The sequence below is a fragment of the Podarcis muralis genome, chromosome 12 (assembly GCF_964188315.1).
Source record: "Podarcis muralis chromosome 12, rPodMur119.hap1.1, whole genome shotgun sequence".
Lineage (NCBI taxonomy): Eukaryota > Metazoa > Chordata > Lepidosauria > Squamata > Lacertidae > Podarcis > Podarcis muralis.
The window spans coordinates 48,029,532-48,052,804 of NC_135666.1; the positions used below are offsets into that span (position 1 = coordinate 48,029,532).

General features: G+C 43.9%; 2 protein-coding genes across 3 annotated transcripts; both read right to left on the bottom strand.

Annotated features, from left to right (window-relative positions):
• Positions 1–153: 153 nt before the first annotated feature.
• LOC144324943 (phospholipase A and acyltransferase 2-like) lies at positions 154–5,615 on the bottom strand. Of its 2 annotated transcripts, none has more exons than XM_077916386.1 (4): positions 5,414–5,615; positions 1,635–1,776; positions 1,078–1,223; positions 154–347 (listed from the first exon to the last, which is right to left on the bottom strand). In XM_077916386.1, exons 1-4 carry the CDS (start codon positions 5,420–5,422, stop codon positions 297–299), a joined length of 348 nt encoding a protein of 115 aa, XP_077772512.1. In that variant the 5' UTR covers positions 5,423–5,615; the 3' UTR covers positions 154–296. The 2 variants fall into 2 exon arrangements, with proteins under 2 accessions (XP_077772512.1, XP_077772511.1); XM_077916385.1 differs by having other exon boundaries at positions 955–1,223; positions 5,414–5,610.
• Positions 5,616–8,085: 2,470 nt separating this feature from the next.
• On the bottom strand, positions 8,086–16,956 carry LOC144324944 (phospholipase A and acyltransferase 2-like). Its single transcript, XM_077916387.1, has 5 exons — positions 16,636–16,956; positions 12,047–12,128; positions 9,668–9,809; positions 8,973–9,241; positions 8,086–8,279 (listed from the first exon to the last, which is right to left on the bottom strand). The coding sequence occupies exons 2-5, from the start codon at positions 12,053–12,055 to the stop codon at positions 8,229–8,231; spliced, it is 471 nt and encodes a 156-aa protein (XP_077772513.1). The 5' UTR covers positions 12,056–12,128; positions 16,636–16,956; the 3' UTR covers positions 8,086–8,228.
• Between the last annotated feature and the right edge of the window lie 6,317 nt (positions 16,957–23,273).

Below are 23,273 nucleotides of genomic sequence, written 5' to 3' on the forward strand. Positions count from 1 at the left end.
TACTTCAACGTTGATCAGTGTCCTCTACCACATCTAGAGGCAGCAGGGAGAAATTTGATTCAATTCACATTCAAATTCTTAATGCACAAACTTAAACAGAGCCATCCTTCAAAATTCATACCAATGGATGAAGACAGAAAACCTAAATCTTGATTGATTTGATGTTTTTGTTTTTATTCAATAACTCTTGTTCTTTTATAATGGGATCTTGTTAGAAGCCAACCTAGGATTGTCCTCCAACAGTCTTTTAGATTGTTCACATGTCTCATCATATATTTAACACCAGCTAATGGTGTTTACGAACGGAACATGTCTGGTATCCAGCTTAGAACAGAAACAACTTCCGCCTGCAAAAAATAAGAGGTTTAAGCATTTTTATTCACAGCAACTGATGGTCCTTCATTTCTCACAACTGAGTTGATATAAAACTTTGCTTTAAATGTTTCTTTTGGAGACAGAAAATAGCCAGATTTGAAATTCTCAAATTCCAAGGCAATTAACTCTGGTTTTAAAATATGCTTTAGAAATTAATTCCTTATAAAAGAACATGCTGTGGTGCAAAAATATGTATTCTGTGGATATATTAAAAGAATACAGACCCAACATTTTTCATCAGGGTACAAGTCTGTCATTAATTTGGAAACCTGAGTTCTGAGTTTTTAATATTTTCATTTGTCCCTTCAGACATGAATGTGTGAACTCAAGTTATTTTTTAAAGTTATGATATCTATTTCTTTCCTGTTCTGGTTTGCAGTCCTTCAATATACTCCAAGTAAATGTTCAGTTCTGGTCCTCATCTTTGTAAATCAGGGTTAGAAATTAAATCTACATAAAAATAAAGTAAATTAACTGCTTCTTAATCTCACCTCATTTCTCCAGGAGCAAGAGTTTAGAAAGAATTTCAATATCACAGCACAGATTGCCACTACGAAAACGTGAATAAATTCTACACACCTGTCTACTGTCAGGTTGGCCATATCGTAGTATGGAGGCAAAATGTTCACAGTTCATCGTTTTCACATCGTAGTCTATCTCCATCCCAACACATTGGTTTGCAATGCTAATTATTTCACTTACAGGCCTGGCATTATATTTTCTGTCCTTCTTGTTGTTAACCTTCCAGCTGCTCATCCCCGCCACATATGAAAGCTTTTCTTTCTTCACCATTGCCTTTGTTGCGTCGGCAGACAGGGGAATAGAGAAAAAACTTCCTGTACTCCCATCTCAAGAATAGAGAGAGAAAAGAAACTCAGAAGCAGTGACCGTTAGGCCTGGATTCCCTGCATTTCATCAACAACATTGTCTTCAAGAAGTCATCAATTGCTGTTGTTTTGACAAATAATATTATTTTTTAAAAAATTGTTAGTCACTCTTATCTTGCCCAAGCAACCCAAAACAACTTACAACCAACCAGAATGCAATCTCTTGGCCACAAAGCATTCCTGTAACTGGCTTACAACAATTGCAAGTATCAGGACATAGAACTTCCAGCAACAATTAGTCCCTAAGCCAGTGGTGGGGAACCCCCCCCCCCAAGGGCTGTGCTTCTTCAGGGGTAATCTGCCAATGTTCTCTTATCTTATTCTTCCCTCTCATAAAATCACCCTTTCTAGGAAATAATGAGAAGTTCTTACCTGCAGAAGTCAGGTGGACAACATATCCATCGCCTACGTAGATAGCCCAGTGTTGGTAACCAATTCGATAAATCTCAATCTGGTCTCCAGGCTCTGGTCTCTCCCAGAGGTACGTGGACCAATTTTTTACGTCGTAAAACAGCTGTGCAAGTTTATTCAGAAGTAAGTCCCACAAGGTTCAATGAAACACACTCCCAAATACATAGGATCACAGCCATGGAGGCAGCCTTTTCTTTTATACTGTAGCTCAGGGATGGAGAATTTGTGGCCTTCCGGATGTTGCTGGACCACAACTCCTATAACCCCAGGACATTAGCCATAGTTGCTAGGGTTGATGGGAGTTCAAATCCAGCCACATCTGGAGGACAACAGATTTCTTACACCTGTGTAGCTTATGTCAAATATTTATCCCAGACCTCACTCTGTGGCATCGTTATCTTTTTTTAGTGTATTTATCATTTTCAATTTTATAAATTTGCACAATAATATTAAGCCAAAATACAAACCATACATTTTCCACTGACTTCCCTTCTCCCCCGTCCATCGTTCATTTTATTAAACCTTTACCACTGCATAGTCTATATTTTTCATTTTCTCTCTTTTTCACTTTTTGTTCCAGTATACTTCATATCGCTGAAATCCTGTTCACATTTATATGTTTGTAATGATTTTCCAAATATTCCACAAATCTTTCCCAGTCTTCTTTAAAAGTTTTTTCTTATGGAAAGGGAGAATGGGAATCAACAGACACTCAAGGAATAGTTTCGGAGAAAAAGCTTCATTTCTACCATCCATGAACTGGTAGAAGGAGCAAGTGTGATAACTCACAAAAAGCATGCACGGGTTCACAGTCACGTGCACAGAGTATATATTCCCCTTCCTGTTCCCTCCCCTTTCTCCTCCCTCAGGAGTCCTGAGGGACTCTGAGCATGAACAGAAAGCTGTCTTGGGACTCTTGGACTCTTGGCACCCTTCGCAGGAAAGGGGAGTGAGGGCCAAGGGGTTGAGGAGCCCTGGTGGTTCAGCATGTCCAGGATGTTGCAACCGAATGAGATAAGATTCAGTTCTCAGGCCTGCTTCATTAGCTTTTTGAAGCCTTCTTGTATTGATAAAAAGTAACGGTTTTGCCTTGCAACAGCAGAGCAAATGAGCAGATGCTTAGCCGCTGAGAAAATGATTTTGAGAAGCTTTGAGCCTGCTTTGGGGGGGGGGTGACTTCGGGCCTAGGTGGGGTCACCTGTCCTCACCTTCCTTCAATTCTAGGGCCGCCACATTTCCTGGCTGATTTTTGCTGAATCCAGCTTTAAAAAATTCCCCCCAAAGTGGAAACTCTGGCCATTTATTTGTGTGTGTGTGTGTGTGTTCACCACTGGAGGGGGGGGGAATAAATACAGTTGAAATTGGGGGAAATAAATACAGTTGCACCTCAGTTTTCGAACAGCTTAGTTCTCGAACTGCTTGGAACCTGAATACTTCAAACCTGGAAATGAGCGTTCCGGTTTTGGAACCTTTTTCAGAAGCCGAACGTGCTCTGTTCTGAGTATAACTTCCATTTTGAGTGCCACACTTCCATTTTCCTAGTGAGGGTGACAAGCGAGCAGGCATCTGGTTCCAGCCACTGCCGCTACAACAGCAACCACCACCTCCTCCAGCTGTGGCAGCCCTGGCGCTGAGAGAGGGAAGGTTGGGCCTGAGTGGCAAGCAAGGAGGCAAGGAATGTCCCTGCCCCACCTGCTCCCACTTGCGGGCAAGTAGGAGTGGGATCGGGCTTCTCCGCTAGGCAGCGTTGCTGCTTGCACGGGAACAGGAGCTGGATCGAGACTGCTCAGCTGGGGAGGTGCAGGCTCTTTCACACTTTCCCTTGAGGGATTCGCGGCTGCACTCTCCTCAAGGGAGAAGTTTAAAAGAGCCCCCTGCAACCCTGTGAAGGCAGCCAGGCGCTCCATAGCTGAGCTGGCCGACCCCGCTCCTACTTGCATGCAAGCACTCCACTCCTGCTTGCACCCGAGCCCTCCTCTCCTCTTCCTCCTCCCCCCCCCCAGCACGGAAGCTACCAGCTTGGGCAATGGCTCACATGCCCACAGAGAGGCCTGAGTGCCGTCTCTGGCATGTGTGCCATAGGTTTGCCACCACTGCACTAAGAGAACAGGATGCAAGCTATTCTCGTGTTCTTTAAGCCTGAGAAAAGCACCACATCACCTCCTGCCCCATCCAATACAGTGGTACCTCGGGTTACAGACGCTTCAGGTTACAGACTCCGCTAACCCAGAAATAGTGTTGTTGTTGTTTAGTCGCTTAGTTGTGTCCGACTCTTCGTGACCCCCTGGACCAGAGCACGCCAGGCACTCCTGTCTTGCACTGCCTCCCGCAGTTTGGTCAAACTCATGCTGGTAGCTTCGAGAACACTGTCCAACCATCTCGTCCTCTGTCGTCCCCTTCTCCTTGTGCCCTCCATCTTTCCCAACATCAGGGTCTTTTCCAGGGAGTCTTCTCTTCTCATGAGGTGGCCAAAGTATTGGAGCCTCAGCTTCATGATCTGTCCTTCCAGTGAGCACCCAGGGCTGATTTCCTTAAGAATGGATAGGTTTGATCTTCTTGCAGTCCATGGGACTCTCAGGAGTCTCCTCCAGTACCATAATTCAAAAGCATCAATTCTTCGGCAATCAGCCTTCTTTATGGTCCAGCTCTCACTTCCATACAGGTACCAGAAATAGTACCTCGGGTTAAGAACTTTGCTTCAGGATGAGAACAGAAATCGTAATCTGGCGGCGCGGCGGCAGCAGGAGGCCCCATTAGCTAAAGTGGTGCTTCATGTTAAGAACAGTTTCAGGTTAAGAACGGACCTCCGGAATGATTTAAGTACGTAACCAGAGGTACCACTGTAGATGCTGCAAGGCCAGATGGAAATCCCCTTTCACGGAGGAAATCCCCCTATTCTTAGCTGTTTCCTGCTCTTGAGGTTTGTTTCTCTTCACAGCTCTTTTTTAAAAAGACTTAATATTTATTGGTTTTATAACAAGCCAGAGGTAGAAACAAAAACAGTTCAACTGTTGCACAATAAAATAAAGTATAAAAATGAAAGTAAAGAAAACTTAAATAAAAATATTTAAGTCAAGAAAACCTACATAAAATTACAGGCATATAAACAGTACAGAGCCCAGCGCTTTACTGAGTTGCTGCTCTTATCGTGGATTTCATTCCAAGCTCTCTTTTCGCAAGAAACCAAAACTTAGTATCCATGGCTTGCAGGAGCCTCGCTCTCTTCCCACAAGCAGATGAATTTGGGACCCTGTGATTATTCATCGCAGTTTTTCTAAGTCAGACTTGCAAGGCAAGGTGGAAGGAGCTAAAGCAGAGCTTTCCAAACTTTTCATGCTGGTAACACACTTTCTATACACGCAGCATTTTGTGACACAGTAATTCAGTTTCACTAGCAAACCGGAGGTTAAACTAACCCCTTTTCAGCCCGGGAGGAGCGCAGGCAGCATTCTCATGAAAACACCGACACACTGCAGCCGACACACGGATGTGTCGCAACACGCAGTTTGGAAAGCTCTGAGCTAGAGACAAAACTATCCTAAGCATTCTTACAAAGAAGTTAGTCTCACTGTGTTCAATGTACGTTGGCTTGCAGCAGAGATAGCAGCGTAAGGCAAGCAGCAAGTCAAGTGGCAACTCTTACTTTGAAAAAACAGTCAAAGGGAAGACACTCAAAGGGAAGGTCTTTTGGACTGGGTGGGGATCGATAGCCAATGTCCCCAATGCAAAGAGGTACTTACCTGAGCCATAATGTTCTGCTCTCACTGTCCTCTCCTTTCAGTCCTCAGATATTTATAGATCTTTTTCAGTTTCGTTTTCACTTTATAGCCTTACAAAACAACATGTTATTAGCAAGGCAACAGTTGTCATCAGTATAACATCTCCTGGCAACACTTGCTAGGATAGTTTTACACACGCCAAAGAGGCTTAGAGCCCCCACCCCAACTCCCCAGTATTCCAATATTTTAGAGGTCATTCCTGGTTCCTTCCACTTCTAGAAGTGTAAGGAAAAGACTTCTACCCAATTACACAACAAAAGGGAAGATAACCATATCACTTTTTTCCTGTCCTCCCAGGCTGCTAGGCTCCTTGTATTTATGTTCTGGCTGTTCTGCAATGGTTTCCTGCCCTACAAGACCCATTCACCACAATCTCTGTCTGAGGCAAGGGTAGCCAACATGCTGCTCTCTACATATTGTTGGACTCCATTGCCCATCACCATGGCCCATGTCTGCAGGGTCACAGGTTCACCACCCCTCAAGCAGGTGATGCTTTTCCTTGGCATGGACATACAGTTGATTGGGAAGACTTCCCCTTCACAACTGCTGCATCCTGTAAGCTACAGCTATCCCTATCTTCCAGACAGTTTCTTTCTGATCCTTGTACTGTACTTGCTTTGACGACGAGTGTGTTTGTTTGTCTGTCTGTTTGTCTTTCTGTCACTCACTCACTCACTCTCTCTCTCTCTCTCTCTCTCTCTCTCTCTCTGTGTGTGTGTGTGTGTGTGTGTGTCCCAATTCCCCAAGCATTGAGGAGTTCAGGGGCTCAGAATGCCCTCAGGTTCTGCTTCCATTGCAATGAAGTCACTGGAGACTTATTGGCATTTTGTGATATAAGGCCTGCATAGTTATATGGGTTGACTGTAGGTAAAGATTCACAGCATTTAACACCCTAGAAATCTTCTGAAGAGCTCCCAGGAAGCTCTTGGATCCTCAGCCTGATATTGTTTCCAGAAGTTTAAGAAGTATGGAGAAGGACTTTACCCCCACCTGAAAAAATGGTCCTTCCCATTTCCCTCCCGCAAATGGGGCAGTCAGGTTATTTTCAAAATGATGAAATGCCATGTTCAGATGTCTTGGAGAACGGATATGTGGCTGATGTTTGTAGCTCCCTGTAATTGTGCCGAAACAGCAGCCCACCTGCTGCACATGAAATTCCGTTACACTCTAATGCTAAGCAAATCCATGTGGAAAGAAGCTTCCTCAGGGTCACTGCTATCCACTTTCAAAGAAGTGTGTTTGTTATTAAGCAACCAACAATTCATTTCAAAATTAAGAGTACTGAACCATATAAGGCCTAATTAATAGCTCACTACCAGCATTTTGCTCTACCTTTTTAAATGTAGCTCTGGAGCCAAGTAACTAATTTGAGCTCAGTTGCATTAACACCATTACCATATTTCCGAAGCTGCAAATGGGTGGACCGGTATGTGAAACTCTTTCTTCAGTTTCAATGGCTCCTGTGCTCCTTCAATTTTAGAAATCCCATTTGTGTGTGTGTTTTAAGTATTCAACATGCATCTGTTTTTAGCTAATGGGACGTCTTTATTTCATCAACAACATTCCCAAGTACAGTCGTACTGCGGAAGTCGAACAGAATCCATTCCAGAAGTCCATTAGACTTCCAAAACGTTCGAGTTCCATAGCACGGCTTCTGATTGGCTGCAGGAAACTCCTGCAGCCAATCAGAAGCCATGAGAGTCCTGTCAGACATTCAGCTTCCAAACGAACATTCTAAAACCGGAACACTCACTTCTGGGTTTTGACTGTTCGGGAGCCGGAACGTTCGACTCCCAAGGCATTCAGGAGCCGAGGTACGACTGTATTTGCAAAGTCCAAACACCAGGAGCCAAAGGGCAATGCTTACCCTACCATGAATGTATGAGGATTCCCAGCCTGCCCACCCCCTTTGAAAAGCCACCCTTGAAGACCAGGGCACATTCTCTTTCAATATTTTTTAATAATGATGTTTCTTGGATATATTTTTTTCCTTCTCCTTTAATTTTTAATTATGGTATTGTTGTTAATGAGTTTCTTTTAAATAGATTTTTTTTATTCATGGCAGAGCAGAGAAAGAAAGGAAGAAAGAAAGCAAGAAAGAAAGAGCTTCTGTCACTTTTGGTCTCAGATGGGAGATGGGAACCAAAACCAGGAAGCAAAAACATATTGAGAAAATGGGAAGTTGAGGTGAAGGAAGAAGGATTGAGGGCTGAGATTTCAGCTAAACGCACAAGTAAATAAGACTCTTTCCCCTCCTCCGTTGAAGGGGGCTATGAAACCCCAAATGCCAATGAATTTACAAGCTACACTGTTGTGGGATTCTTTATACAGACATGTATTGATTTTTAACAACCGAGGCCTGCAGCAAAATGTTGTACGTGTCAAGGGTGGCCTGAAACAAGATGGCGGCATCCTCCATTCCAAGTACAGAAGTTGACCAGACTGGCAACTGAACCTTACTTCAACGTTGATCAGCGTCCTCTACCACATCTAGAGGCAGCAGGGAGAAATTTGATTCAATTCATATTCAAATTCTTAACTAATCTGCACTTTACAAAACAATGCACAAACTAAAACAGAGCCATCCTTCAAAATTCACATCAAAGGATGAAGACAGAAAACCTGAATCTTGATTTATTTGATGTTTTCATTTTTATTCAATAACTCTTGTTCTTTTATAATGGGATCTTGTTACAAGCCAGCCTAGGATTGTCCTCCAACAGTCTTTTAGATTGTTCACATGTCTCATCATATATTTAACACCAACTAATGGTGTTTACCAACCGATCTTGTCTGCTATCCAGTTTAGAAAAGAAGGTTCTTCCGCCTGCAAAAAATAAGAGAATAAAGCATTTTTATTCACAATGGCTGGTGGTCCTTCATTTCTCACAACTGAGAAATGAAACTTTGCTTTAAATGTTTCTTTTGGAGACAGAAAATAGCCAGATTTGAAATTCTCAGATTCCAAGGCAATTAACTCAGGTTTAAAATATGCTTTAAAAATTAAATCCTTGTAACAGAACATGCTTTGGTGCAAAAATCTGAGTTCTGTGGCTATAGTTTAAAAAATATTAAAAGAATACAGATCCAACGTTTTTCATAAAGGTACAAGCCTGTCATTAATTTGGAAACCTGAGTTCTGAGTTTTTAATCTTTTCATTTGTTCCTTCAGACAATTTGAATGTGTGAACTCAAGTTATTTTTAAAAGTTATGATATCCATTTTTTTCTGTTCTGGTTTGCAGTCCTTCAATATACTCCAGGTAAAGATGGCGTCGTTAGTGGTAGCATCGGCGTGAGCTCCGCATCAGTCGTGCGGTTTTTTCAGTATTTTATTAGCTTTTATTAGTATTTTACATCTATCATTTGGCAGCTTTTCCTCAACTATTATATTTACATAAAAATAAAGTAAATTAACTGCTTCTTAATCTCACCTAATTTTCCAGGATCAAGAGTTTGGAAAGAATTTCAATATCACACCACAGATTTCCACTACGAAAACGTGAATAAATTCTACACACCTGTCTACTGTCAGGTGGGCCATATCGTAGTTCGGCGACAAAATGTTCACAGTTCTTCGTGACCACATTGTAGTCTATCTCCATCCCAACATATTCATTTGCAGTGCTAATTATTTCGTTTACAGGCCTGGCTTTATATTTTCTGTCCTTCTTGTTGTTGACCGTCCAGTCGCTTATCCCCGCCACTTTTGAAAGCTTTTCTTTCTTCACCACTGCCTTTTTTGTGTCGGCAGGCAGAGAAATAGAGAAAAAACTTCCTGTACTCCCATCTCAAGAACAGAGAGAGAAAAGAAACTCAGAAACAGTGACCATTAGGCCTGGATTCCCTCCCTACATTTCATCAACAACTTTGTCTTCAAGAAGACATCAGTTGTTGTTGTTGTTTTGACAAATACTATTATTTTTTAAAAAATTGTTAGTCACTCTTATCTTGCCCAAGGCAACCCAAAACAACTTACAACCAACCAGAATGCAATCTCTTGGCTACAAAGCAGTCCTCTAACTGGCTTACAACAATTGCAAGTATCAGGACATAGAACTTCCAGCAACAATTAGTCCCTAAGCCAGTGGTGGGAAACCTCCCCCCCCCCCCCATCAAGGGCTGTGCTTCTTCAGGGGTAATCTGCCAATGTTCTCTATCTTATTCTTCCCTCTCATAAAATCACCCTTTCTAGGAAATAATGAGAAGCTCTTACCTGCAGAAGTCAGATGGACCACATATCTATCGCCTACGTAGATAGCCCAGTGTTGGGAAAAAAATCGAGAAATCTCAATCTGGTCTCCAGGCTTTGGTCTCTCCCGGAGGTAAGCGGGCCATTGTACTGTGTCGTAAAACTTCTGTGCAAGTTTATTCAGAAGTAAGTCCCATTAGGTTCAATGAAACACACTCCCAAATACATAGGATCACAGCCACAGAGGCAGCCTTTTCTTTTAAACTGTAGCTCAGGGATGGAGAATTTGTGGCCTTCCGGATGTTGCTGGACCACAACTCCCATAACCCCAGGACATTAGCCATAGTTGCTAGAGTTGATGAGAGTTCAAATCCAACCACATCTGGAGGACCACAGATTTCTTACACCTGTGTAGCTTATGGCAAATATTTCTCCCAGACCTCATTCTGTGGCATCATTATCTTGTTTATCGTATCCCTCATTTTCAATTTTACAAATTTGCACAATAATATTAAGCCAAAATACAAACCATACATTTTCCATTGACTTCCCTTCTCCCCTATCCATGGTTCATTTTATTAAACCTCTACCACTGCATATTCTATATTTTCCATTTTCTCTCTTTTTCACTTTTTGTTCCAGTATACTTCATACCGCTGAAATCCTGTGAACATTTAATATGTTTGTAATGATTTTTCAAATATTCTACAAATCTTTCCCGGTTTTCTTTAAAAGTTCTTTCTTATTCTAGGGCTGCCATACGTCCTGGCTAATTTTTGCTGAATCCAGCTTTAAAAAATTCCCCCCAAAGTGGAAACTCTGGCCATTTATTTGTGTGTGTGTGTATTCACCACCGGGGGGGGGGGTAAATACAGTTCAAATTGGGGAAAATAAATACAGTTGCACCTCAGTTTTCGAACAGCTTAGTTCTCGAACTACTTGGAACCTGAATACTTCAAACCTGGAAATGAGTGTTCCGGTTTTGGAACCTTTTTCAGAAGCCGAACGTGCTCTGTTCTGAGTATAACTTCCATTTTGAGTGCCACACTTCCATTTTCCTAGTGAGGGAAGGCGGGCGGGCGACAAGCGAGCAGGCACCTGCTGCCATCCAGTGCTGGCTCCAGACACTGATGCTACAACAGCAACCACCCCCTCCTCCAGCTGTGGCAGCCCTGGCGCTGAGTGAGGGAAGGCCAGGCCTGAGTGGCAAGTGAGGAGGCAATGAATGTCCCCGCCCCACCTGCTCCCGCTTGCGGGCAAGTAGGAGTGGGATTGGGCTGCTCCGCTAGGCAGCGTTGCCGCTTGCACGGGAACAGGAGCTGGATCGAGACTGCTCAGCTGGGGAGGTACAAGCGTATAAACAGTACAGAGCCCAACGCTTTACTGAGTTGCTACTATTATCGTGGATTTCATTCCAAGCTCTCTTTTTGCCAGAAATCGAAACTTAGTATCCATGGCTTGCAGGAGCCTCGCTCTCTTCCCCCACCCCACAAGCAGATGAATTTTTCAACCTTTGGACCCTGTGATTATTCATCGCAGTTTTTGTAAGTCAGACTTGCAAGGCAGGGGGAAGGAGCTAAAGCAGAGCTTTCCAAACTTTTCACGCTAGTGACACACTTTTTATACATGCAGCATTTTGTGACACAGTAATTCAGTTTCACTAGGGACGTGGGTGGCGCTGTGGGTAAAAGCCTCAGCGCCTAGGGCTTGCCGATCGAAAGGTCGACGGTTTGAATCCCCGCGGCGGGGTGCGCTCCCGTTGCTCGGTCCCAGCGCCTGCCAACCTAGCACTTCGAAAGCACTCCCGGGTGCAAGTAGATAAATAGGGACCGCTTACTAGCGGGAAGGTAAACAGCGTTTCCGTGTGCGGCTCTGGCTCGCCAGAGCAGCTTCGTCACGCTGGCCACGTGACCCGGAAGTGTCTCCGGACAGCGCTGGCCCCCGGCCTCTTGAGTGAGATGGGCGCACAACCCTAGAGTCTGTCAAGACTGGCCCGTACGGGCAGGGGTACCTTTACCTTTAATTCAGTTTCACTAGCAAACCGGAGGTTAAACTAACCCTTTTCCAGCCCGGGAGGAGCGCAGGGACCATTCGCGTGAAAACACCTACACACTGCAGCCGACACACGAATGTGTCGCAACACGCAGTTTGGAAAGTTCTGAGCTAGAGACAAAACTATCCTAAGCATTCTTACACAGAAGTTAGTCTCACTGTGTTCAATGACACTTTGCTCCTAAACTGCACGTTGGCTTGTAGCCAGAGATAGCAGGGTATAACAGACAGCAAGTCAAGTGGCAATTCTTACTTCGAAAAAAACAGTCAAAGGGAAAACAATCAAAGGGAAGGTATTTTGGACCTGGTGGGGATTGATAGAAAATATCCCCTATTCAAAGGGGTTCTTACCTCAGCCATAATGTTCTGCTCTCACCTCCTTTCAATCCTCAGATATTTTTGTTCATTTTCAGTTTCGTTTTAACTTTATATACTAAATAAATAAATAATGTTCTCAGCAGGGCAACAGTTGACGTCAATATAACATCTCCTGGCAACACTTCCTTAGTGTAGAAAAACAGCAGGAATGACCGCTCCCCGCTTAAAACGGGGGGCGCCCTTTGCGTGGACGCGTGCAGCCCCTAAATCTGGAGCGGCTCCAACAGCATAGGCTTGGCCTTGCCTTCCCTCAGGTGGGATACCTGGAGGTCTCCGCCTACCTCAGTCATTTGCCCAATCCCATCTGGGGGAATCGTTGCCAAGGAGACCAGGCCAGGTAGGGGAGGGACTACCTGCCCACACAATAGAGGGAGGATCTTACCTGGGAATCCTCACTTGGCTCCAGAGCTTCTCCCACCCTACCCACCCTCAGTTAATGTCTTATTTTGCAGGTTAACTTTTCTTCACAGGTATGCGGGCGCTGCTATGTAAGGTCGCTGTTAAAGGGCCGGAAAGGAATTTCCCTGTATTGGCAGGTTTCGCCTTTCCCGTAGCAAAACGTCACAACTTTGTTGTGCCTTGGGCGGAATCCTTTAGTCCATCTTCCTCTTTGCGGCGGCGATACCAGGGTTCCCCGTTAAAGGGGTTTCTGAAGGGAGGCTTTGGCCGTGCGCCGAAAGGTTGTCATTGCTCTCCCCGGTGGCGGCGGCGTAACGGGGGCGGCTATCTCTGCTTGAACATATGTTCTCCAGAGCCGGCCCATCCCCCCCACACACACTGGATAACCCTGATGCTCCCTAGGTCCCCGGCTGGGGACTGGGGAGGGAGAATACCCAATGCCTGAGCCAAGGTCTACCCACATTTGAAATTTAATAAAGTTGTCGCCAATAAAGTTGTGGCCAATTTAATCCCATAGCATGTTGTCTCAAGTCGTTATTCCACATGACGGGGGGACCGCGGGGGATCTGGGGACTCCGCCTGTCCACGCAAACACGTTTTCCCTGCCAGGATAGTTTTCCACATGCCAAAGAGGCCTAGAGCCCCCACCCCAACTCCCCAATATCCCAACATTTTAGAGGTCATTCCTGGTTCTTTTCACTTCTAGAAGTGTAACTAGATTTTTTCGATTCATGGCAGAGCAGAGAGAGAGAGAGAGAGAGAGAGAGAGAGAGAGAGAGAGAGAGAGAGAAAGAAAGAAAGAAAGAAAGAAAGAAAGAAAGAAAGAAAGAAAGAAAGAAAGAAAGAAAACTGTAAAAGCATTCCATGAAAAATGAGTTCCACCAAAAGAGATATTGAAACAATCCCTCCCTTTGGATTCCTCTATGAAAACTGCTACTAAGATGCTTGCAGGAACCCCACTGACATCCATGAAAAATGGGGGGGGGGGGGGTAAATCAGATGTGAATAATCTGTAACCCATCAAGTCAAAAGCAGCGCACTAGCTATGGGTTGTGGGTTTGGCCAGAGCTTCTGTCACTTTTGATCTCAAATGGGAACCAAAACCAGGAAGACAAAACGTATTGAGACAGGTGGGTCTCTGTTCAACATTACTGAACGTTGAAGACAGTTTTGTTTAAGAAGGCTTTCCCCAAGGCACAACCCTGTCATTTATGACTTGTACCTTGGTAGGAATGGTTTCATTGCCTTTTGAGTGTGTAGGAATGGTCTCACTGTTTTTAGAATTCCTTTTTTGTTTTTGTTTTTTTAATCTTAGTCTTGTACTTTGCTTTGATGACCTCAGGCCATCAAATAATAAATGACTATTATTATTCGTCAAAACTTGTGTGCGCACTCAATGGTAAAATGTTTCGTAAGAGGAGGGACCTATTTCCCCCTTATATAAATCGGCCATTTTCTGTGGCAGCCCTAAGCAACGTAACAGAGGTGTGCCTGTCACCGTCATTATATAGCTTCTGGCAAATGCCAGAAGTAATTAATAAGAATAATTAATAAGAATAATTAACAATAAAATATTTATATATAATTTTCTTTTGCATTTTCCTAGTTCTGACTCAGTCTAAGACACGTACCTCCGTATACATTCTCCTCATTGACATGACAGGCATTATGCTAATCATTATGCTATAAATCGGGCATTTTCTGTGGCAGCCCTAAGCAATGTAACAGAGGTGTGGCTGGCACCGTCATTATATAGCTTCTGGCAAATGCACCTCTTTACCCTGAATTTTGATAGTTGAGGGTGGGTAATAAATAAGAATAATTAACAACAAAATATTTACCGTACATACTGTCAGGGAACTGACATCGGAGCCAGAGGTGGAGGCAAGGCTCCCAAGCGATGCTGGAGAAGGGCCCAGCAGGGAGAGAGGGAGCTCATCGGCTGGGGAAGGAAATCAGCGTAACACCAAGGATAAAGGGGGGCAGATGGGGGAATCGGCGAGGGGGCTCCAGGACTCCTCGCCGGAGACCAGCGGGGAGAGCACGGGTCCTCCGCTACCCACACCCACCCTGCGCAGAAGACTTCCGCGCAGGGAAAGTAGGCGTAGACTTGGCGTCAAAGAACTTCTTTGCTGGAAGAAGTTCAAGAAACGCCCACTGACGGATTCTGCTAGCGACTGAAACAGCCACGAAGTGAAGGGCTGTCCAGCCAGAAAAAGGTTTAACCAGGCAACCTACCCAGGAGTGGCAGCAACTTACGCACGAGCAACCCCATATAACCATTACACATACTGTATAATTTTTTTGCATTTTCCTATGTAGTTTCATACTGAGATTAGTGTTTATAGAAACTTCTCAGTAGATATGTTCAGGAATATACACTTACTTTTTTAAAAATTTCAAATTAATGCACCACATTATCCCAGGGCAGTGCCACACAACAAATAAAAGTTGGCTTGAATTCCAAAGGCTGGGGTCACCAGGGACTGAGATCAGATTGAGCCTTCACCTCGTTGGTATTCCTAAGTGTACCACTTTGTTTTATTTTCTCCCATTTTCATTTCTTTTACCATTCATACGTTTGGGGGGAAACTAACACACTGGACTTGTGAACTCCTTGCTAGTGAATGGGACAACACTGCCTTTCACTGAGGGACACCGTACAGGGAATGGCCTTACTCAATACTATGTCAAAGGTCCTAGTTTCAGCTATAAACATCTCCAGGGAACATTCTGACAATGAGGAGAATGTATACGGAGGTACATTCTGACCCCTGTCAGAAGCCCCAGAGAGCCCCAGCCAATCAGTGTGGACATTACTGAGCCACATGGACCAATAGTTCTGACTCAGTCTAAGACATGTACCTCCATATACATTCTCCTCATTGTCATGACAGGCATTATGCTAATCAGTCATAAACAAACAAACAAACAAAAACAAACAAACAAACAAACAAACAAACAGGTAATCGTCCACCCATATGCCTCCCAAATACTAGAAGCTTGACACATTTCAAAATTTAAAAATAACCCTTTCCCTCTTTTTAATCGCAGGAGCTGCTGTTTCCATCTCCACTGGCACTGTGTTTTATGGCCTTCTATTTGCAGTTATTGGCTATGCTTTCATTTTCATTTTCATTGTCACTTGTCCACAATCGGTGTGCTTTCCTGGAAACCACCTGTTTCATTGAATTACAGGTGCGTCACTTTAGAATTGCTTCTGAAGGAGCAAAAAATAACCAGGATAATAAGGAAATAATCAGCAATAAGGAAGCAGTTCAATCAATACTGGAAATATAGAATTGTACTATTTGGCTATGGAAAACCTGGCAACCTAAGATTGCACCTATTATTTTTCCATTAATCCCAATATCACATCAGCCAGATTTTTCCCCCCAGCAAGGTCGAAATAAGCAATTTGAACCCTGGGGATCCAAAGGTTAATACACATTACGACATTTCTATATCAACAATCAACCTGTATCTATTAGCCATATAAATTTAACTTTGTCAAATCTTAATACTAACTGGATTTATTTAAATCAAATGAAGCTCTGAGACCCTTAACACAATTTGAAAAGTTCTATAAGCACAATGAGTGGGGGAGGGGAGGATTAGTTTCTAAATCATACTCCGTGTTGCTTAATGTAATTTACAGATCTATGGAACCCCTAAAAAATATGGTAACTAGATACTAGCAAACAAATTCTTCCCAAGAATTGGAATAAAATTTGGGGATTGTGAGCCTTAAAATCTCTTTTCTGCTGGTTGTAATAACTGTAATGTGCTGTATTTAGATGCTGTATGATTTTTAATTGTATTTTTACAAACACGCCACAGACCACCTAAATGAAACTCAAGGACCACTAGGGGCACCATAAGAGTTACTGGTGGGTGCACTGGTGCCCACGGGCACCAGGTTGACAATCCTTGCAAGGAAGACAGGGCTTGCTTTGCAGTATAACTACACCTGCTCGTGTTTCTAAGTTGGTCTGAAATAAAATCAACAAATGGCTATCAAAAGTGCTAGGAACAGGGAAAATGGATCTTGCAATGATTTCCCAAAGTTTTAGGTTTCTCACAACCAAAACATCAATCAGGCACAAATAGCCATTCCATTCTTTTTCTAAAAGGCAGTTCAAAAGGGAAGGAGAAAGGATTACCAGCATGACCCGTTTTCTTAGCTTCAATACAGCGAAGTGGCAATTCCATCTTTCTTGAACAAGCCAAAGAAACCCATAAAGAAGCAGAGCTCAGAACCGTCAAAAGCTGCGCAACCTGTAAATCAGAAAGAAACATTTCCTCACATCTTCAGTTTTACAAGGACTCTTAAATCTTAAACGCAAAGAACCAGGATTTTGTTTGTAACCGAACAAATGATGAACATTAGCCCTTGAGTGGCCGTTATAGAGAAAACGTTTTCTTACCTGTCTGACAAAGCCGTTCAGTTAATGCAGTTTAGTAAAGCTAAAGGGACCCCTGACCATTAGGTCCAGTCATCATTGATAGGACATAAAAGGGCCCCTCTGTCAAGTCTAAGGGTGTGAGCAGGCTTTCATGGAAGGAGGCAATCTCTTACAATGGTGAAGTGAAGATTCCTCTCCCTGTTCCCAACATGTGAGAAGCATGCCCAGAGTGGCTGGGGACACCCAGCCAGATGGGCAGGGTATAAATCATCATCATCATCATCTGACTCTGCCATATCCCATCTCCTATATCCAAAATGCGAATTAAAGGAGAATTTGTGGGATGTGAAACTCCTTCTGGACCGTCTTGAGGGGCTGGGAGCTGGGGGCACTGTCATACAGTGGTTCCGCTCCTTCCTCCTGGGCCGTGTTCAGAAAGTGCTGGCGGGGGATGAGTGTTCAGACCCCTGGGCTCTCACTTGTGGGGTGCCTCAGGGTTCTGTCCTCTCCCCCATGCTTTTCAACATCTACATGCAGCCGCTGGGAGAGATCATCAGGGGGGTTGGGCTGGGTGTTCATCAGTATGCGGATGATACCCAGCTCTACCTCTCTTTCAAATCAGAACCAGTGAAGGCGGTGACGGTCCTGTGTGAGTGTCTGGAGGCGGTTGGAGGATGGATGGCAGCTAAGAGATTGAGATTGAATCCTGACAAGACAGAAGTACTGTTTCTGGGGGACAGGAGGCGGGCAGGTGTGGAGGATTCCCTGGTCCTGAATGGGGTAACTGTGCCCCTGAAGGACCAGGTGCGCAGCCTGGGAGTCATTTGGGACTCACAGCTGTCCATGGAGGCACAGGTTAAATCCGTGTCCAGGGCAGCTGTGTACCAGCTCCATCTGGTACGCAGGCTGAGACCCTATCTGCCTGCGGACTGCCTCGCCAGAGTGGTGCATGCTCTGGTTATCTCCCGCTTGGACTACTGCAATGCGCTCTACGTGGGGCTACCTTTGAAGGTGACCCGGAAACTACAACTAATCCAGAATGCAGCAGCCAGACTGGTGACTGGGAGCGGCCGCCGAGACCATATAACACCGGTCTTTAAAGACCTACATTGGCTCCCAGTATGTTTCTGAGCACAATTCAAAGTGTTGGTGCTGACCTTTAAAGCCCTAAACGGCCTCAGTCCAGTATACCTGAAGGAGCGTCTCTACCCCCATCATTCTACCCGGACACTGAGGTCCAGCACCGAGGGCCTTCTGGCAGTTCCCTCTCTGCGAGAAGCCAAGTTACAGGGAACCAGGCAGAGGGCCTTCTCGGTAGTGGTGACCTCCCTGTGGAACGCCCTCCCACCAGATGTCAAAGAGAACAACAACTACCAGACTTTTAGAAGACATCTGAAGGCAGCCCTGTTTAGGGAAGCTTTTAATGTTTGATGTATCACAGTATTTTAATATTCTTTTGGAAGCCGCCCAGAGTGGCTGGGGAAGCCCAGCTAGATGGGTGGGGTATAAATAATATATTATTATTATTATTATTATTATTATTATTATTATTATTACAGTCAAGTACAACATTCCTAGAGTGGATATGCTACGGAATGCTTTGTATCACCCAGGAGAAAACTTCCTGTTTCCTCCTGAGCCGGGACAAAACTTCCTCTGCATGTGACTAGAGTTTGTGAGGCCAAACCTGGGCAAGGGAGCACAGCTCCTTCCTTTGTCTCTTCTCCATTTTGCTGTGCTACATGTGAGCAGAAGTGACTGCCTGTTCGCAGTCACTTAGGAACTATTCCCTTATGGGATAGTTCCACATGTGTATATAGTTTTATAACCTAAGTCTGCCTTCAGGGATCCAACTGTGAACTGAATGATTGTGAGTAAACTGCTTTTATATTCACTTTAATAAGATTGTCATTTCTATTCTTTTTAAGAGGGACAAGAAGGGATCTTACCAAGAATCTTATATAGAGAGGTTCAGACGAACTTGCAACAAGCAAACCGCTGTGCGTTTAAAGCAAGAGTAGGCAAACTAAAGCCCGGGGGTTGGATGCGGCCCAATTGCCTTCTAAATCTGTCCCACAGACAGTCCAGGAATCAGCATGTTTTTACATTAGTAGAATGTGTCCTTTGATTTAAAATGCATCTCTGGGTTATTTGTGAGGCCTGCCTGGTGTTTTTACATGAGTAAAAGTACATGAGTGTGCTTTTATTTAAAATGAATCTCTGGGTTATTTGTGGGGCATAGGAATTTGTTCATCCCCCCAAAAAATATAGTCCGGCCCCCCACAAGGTCTGAGGGACAGTGGACCAGCCCCCTGCTGAAAAAGTTTACTGACCCCTGGTTTAAAGGGGAATGTTTAAACTCTGCTAAGATATAGAACTTGCTAGCGCAAGTTAGGAAGGATATCATTAAACAATATATCCTCTCCTGCCTCCCTCCCACAGAATTGTCATCAAATCAGCAAATTATATTTTAGATCCGGCTCCACTGCTGCTCTTCCATCGCTGTGAAGGAAAAATATGCTGAGAACATCTGAAGCAAGCAAACTGGTAATAAAGATGAGCAAAGCTCCAACGATGAATTCAAAGTCTGCTGAAATAACAAACCGAATGATTGCTCTGTTGCTAGGATGCTTCTCCAAGTACTCATTTTGGCACCAGCCTTATTCATGAAACCTGTGTCATATAAATCAATAGTTGAGGCAGTTCTTATCCACAAAAGAACTCAAAATTAAAATCGATGGCACTGCAACAATTGCATCTCCGGTAACAGTGGGTTTGCATTCTCCAATATACTCTCCATTTCTTATATCAGTGTATATCTTAGCATTTTCAGATAGCCGGTGTCTTTTTTCTATTTTCCATTCTGAGATATCTGTTTGTCTCTCTTCCACCCTGCCTTTGGTCTTCCCCGTGTTTTCATTCACTTAGCCATAATTCCAGGAGGCTTCAGAGGCATCCTAGACATATTACATCTGCATTGCCATTTAGTAATTTGTGCGGATAATTGCAGCCAAATGTGGAGATAATTACAGTCAAATGTGATGGATGCACGTAACACTGATGCAAATGGTATTGGGAATGGGCCCATTCACCCATCTAGCTTTGATGGGTTTAATATCCCCATATTTCCTCCCTTGGTGCAAAACTCGTTCAGTTTCCCTCTTCCTTCATTATAATAATATGTGCCCACAAACCATGCATATATATGTAACTTTCAACTCAGGATAATACTTCATGAATCCAATGAAGGGGATTGTAATCTGTGGATCCTTATGCCACAACTCACTGTTTGTCACAGGACTCTTTGGTATCATAATATTAGCACACTTGTTACTAACCGAGTAACAAGTCAGAGTATAAGAATAGATGCAGCATCTTAAAACCCATCAGATGTTATATCTCCCACGCAACTAAGCTAAACTGTTCTTTTCTAACTGAGAATTTCCGCTATTTCTTTGTACCACCGTTATTTCAAAAGTGTCAGCTACAACATATTGCTACCCAAGCAATTTGTATTTTGTGTTGTTGTTGTTTTTGGTGGTGGTGGGAACTCAATTTCCCCTTTTAAAACTCAAACTGAAGCAGGCTCTCACTATTCACTGAATGGCCACCTGACTGATCACTTGCACTTAATGAGCTCCTTGGACTTTCCCATTTGTATAAATTGTCCATATATAATCACTGGCACTGTACCAGCCCCTGTGTTCGTAAAGTTGCTCTTGAGATGCCCTTAAGGTATTTGCTCCGGCCAAAGATGATATCCGACACTCTACTACAGCACAAGTCCTTTTGACACCTGGAAGCTTGTCAGAAGGGTGTGGAGAAAGACAGAAATGTCCGCTAGGTGAGTTATTGACACCCTTGTTTTGTCTATTCAGTTGCAGGCCCCAATGAATCTGCACCAGTCTGGGCTTCTCTCTTCTGCCTCCTCCTCCCCTCCTCCTTCCACTTGCCACTGGCCCTGGTCTAGGTTTGTGGTCACCTGGTGCTAGAACTAAGTTTCGGCAGAAGAAAATCCCTGTCTGGGACACACTGACTATTCATGAAGAATCTCTAACCCTAAGGACCTTTTCTAGTTGGTATTTCTCTCAGTACTACAGCTAGCTAAACAGAGAGGCACTCTGAAGTGGAAGGAAAGCTACCTGGGAGGGCCCAATTTTCTTCCTAAAAGAACATTTAAGCTATGGCTAGGAAGAAGGTAGATCTACTGGTAGATCTCAGAGTGATTAGCAGTAGATCAGCAAGCATTTCTGATTCCCAGTTGTTTAGCCACAGCAACTGCAAACCATCTTTCCCCACCTAAATTAGACAGCTGTAAGGAAAGGAGGGGGCACAGGTGGCGCTGTGGGTTAAACCACAGAGCCTAGGACTTGCCAATCAGAAGGTCGGCGATTCGAATCCCCGCACTGGGGTGAGCTCCCATTGCTCGGTCCCTGCTCCTGCCAGCCTAGCAGTTTGAAAGCACGTCAAAGTGCAAGTAGATAAATAGGTACCTCTCTGGTGGGAAAGTAAATGGTGTTTCCATGCGCTGCTCTGGTTCGCCAGAAGGGGCTTAGTCATGCTGGCCACATGACCCGGAAGCTGTACGCCGGCTCCCTCGGCCAGTAAAGCGAGATGAGCGCTGCAATCCCAGAGTCGGCCATGAATGGACGTAATGGTCAGGGGTCCCTTTACCTTTACCTAGGAAGAAGGTAGATCTACTGGTAGATCTCAGAGTGATTAGCAATAGATCAGCAAGCATTTCTGATTCCCAGTTGTTTAACCATAGCAACTGCAAACCATCTTTCCCCACCTAAATTAGACAGCTGTAAGGAAAGGAGAGCTAATACCAGGAGTGGACCTTTGTTGTGCAAGGACCATGAATTCGGCTCAAAATAAACTCTTAGGCTCAGAATGTGCTCAGAGGCATCTTATGCTTTCATTGAAAGGACATGTCTTTTTAAATCTGGCTCTGATGACCAGAACTTGGGGTTCTACATAGTAAAATACAAAGTAGATCCAACAGAGTTATACTCTGCACCCCACTCTGCTTTAAGTTATGACGTAATTGTACTTTTCCAATGAATGGACTTGTGACCCCAATTTATCCCTGTTTCTACATGCTTCTTACTTTATGCTTTTCTCCTCATACAGTATAAGAAGCTTGCTTGCTTTGCAAAATGACTCTAATATTGCAAGACATTGAAAGAACAAGGTCAACTAGTCTGAAGCCCCGACAGCTTGCTAATTCTTCCTGCATCCGCAATTAGTGAATAAAAGATGCATTTCTGTCTTTCTGCTAGCATAATACCCATCACGAGCCTCTCGCTGGCCTTCAGCAGAAGACTGGGGGGATGGCATTAAAGCCAGGAGAACAATAATTAAACTGGACTCAGACATTCTTCATGTAGCAAGATAACACTGACAGGGAAATGAAACATTCTCTATGGGACAAATTTATAACTTTGCTTACATATATCTGTTGCTATGGCATTGTGCAGGACACAGGAGCAATTCCGGGCCCAATTCAAAGTGCTGGTTTTGACCTATAAAGCCTTAACCGGCTCAGGACTGCAATACCTCAAGGGCCGCCTCTTTCTGTATGAACCTACCCAGACCCTGAGATCATCTTCTGAGGCCCTTCTTTGTGTGCCTCCCCCTCAAGAGGTCCGGAGGGTGCCAACACGAGAACAGGGCCTTCTCTGCAGTGGCTCCCCGTCTGTGGAATGCTCTCCCCAGGGAAGTTCACCTGGCACCTTCATTATACACCTTTAGGTGCCAGGCAAAAACGTTCCTTTTTAACCAGGCCTTTGGTTGACCTGATCGACATCCCATACCCTTTTAAAATGTGGCTCTTTCTTGGAGGGGGTGTATTATTGGGTTATTGCTTTTATTTTAATTTTAAATACTGTTATCTTTTTATATGAACCGCCAGGCAGAATAATAATAATAATAATAATAATAATAATAATAATAATAATGTAAAGTATGTGTAGAGATAGCCAATTAGGATGGTTTAAGCTTAAGATTGTGTGAGATCATGATAGTGGTGAGGACCATGCTCTCATGAGAAAAAACAGGAAGTCCCGGTTTTACTGGGATAGTTGAGGGGTGTGAGATGGCCACATTATTTGTCTCCCTAAGTTTTATTCTGGTTAGTTGAAAAATACTATCAAGAGCAAGAGTCATACATCGCAACAGTATGTGCTTTCCCATGTACTTTGCCCTGAACGACAATGTCTTTTTCTTCGTTAATTACTTAGTGCCTTGGCACATTCTGAAAGCAAGTATTTTATCAACATGACAATCTGTGGGTGTCTTGCTGTCAGGTGCAGGTTTTGCTTTCCATCTTTAAATGGAAGGTTTCAATTTGTGCTAAAACCGAGCGTCATCCTTCATGTGATCTCTTAGCTGCT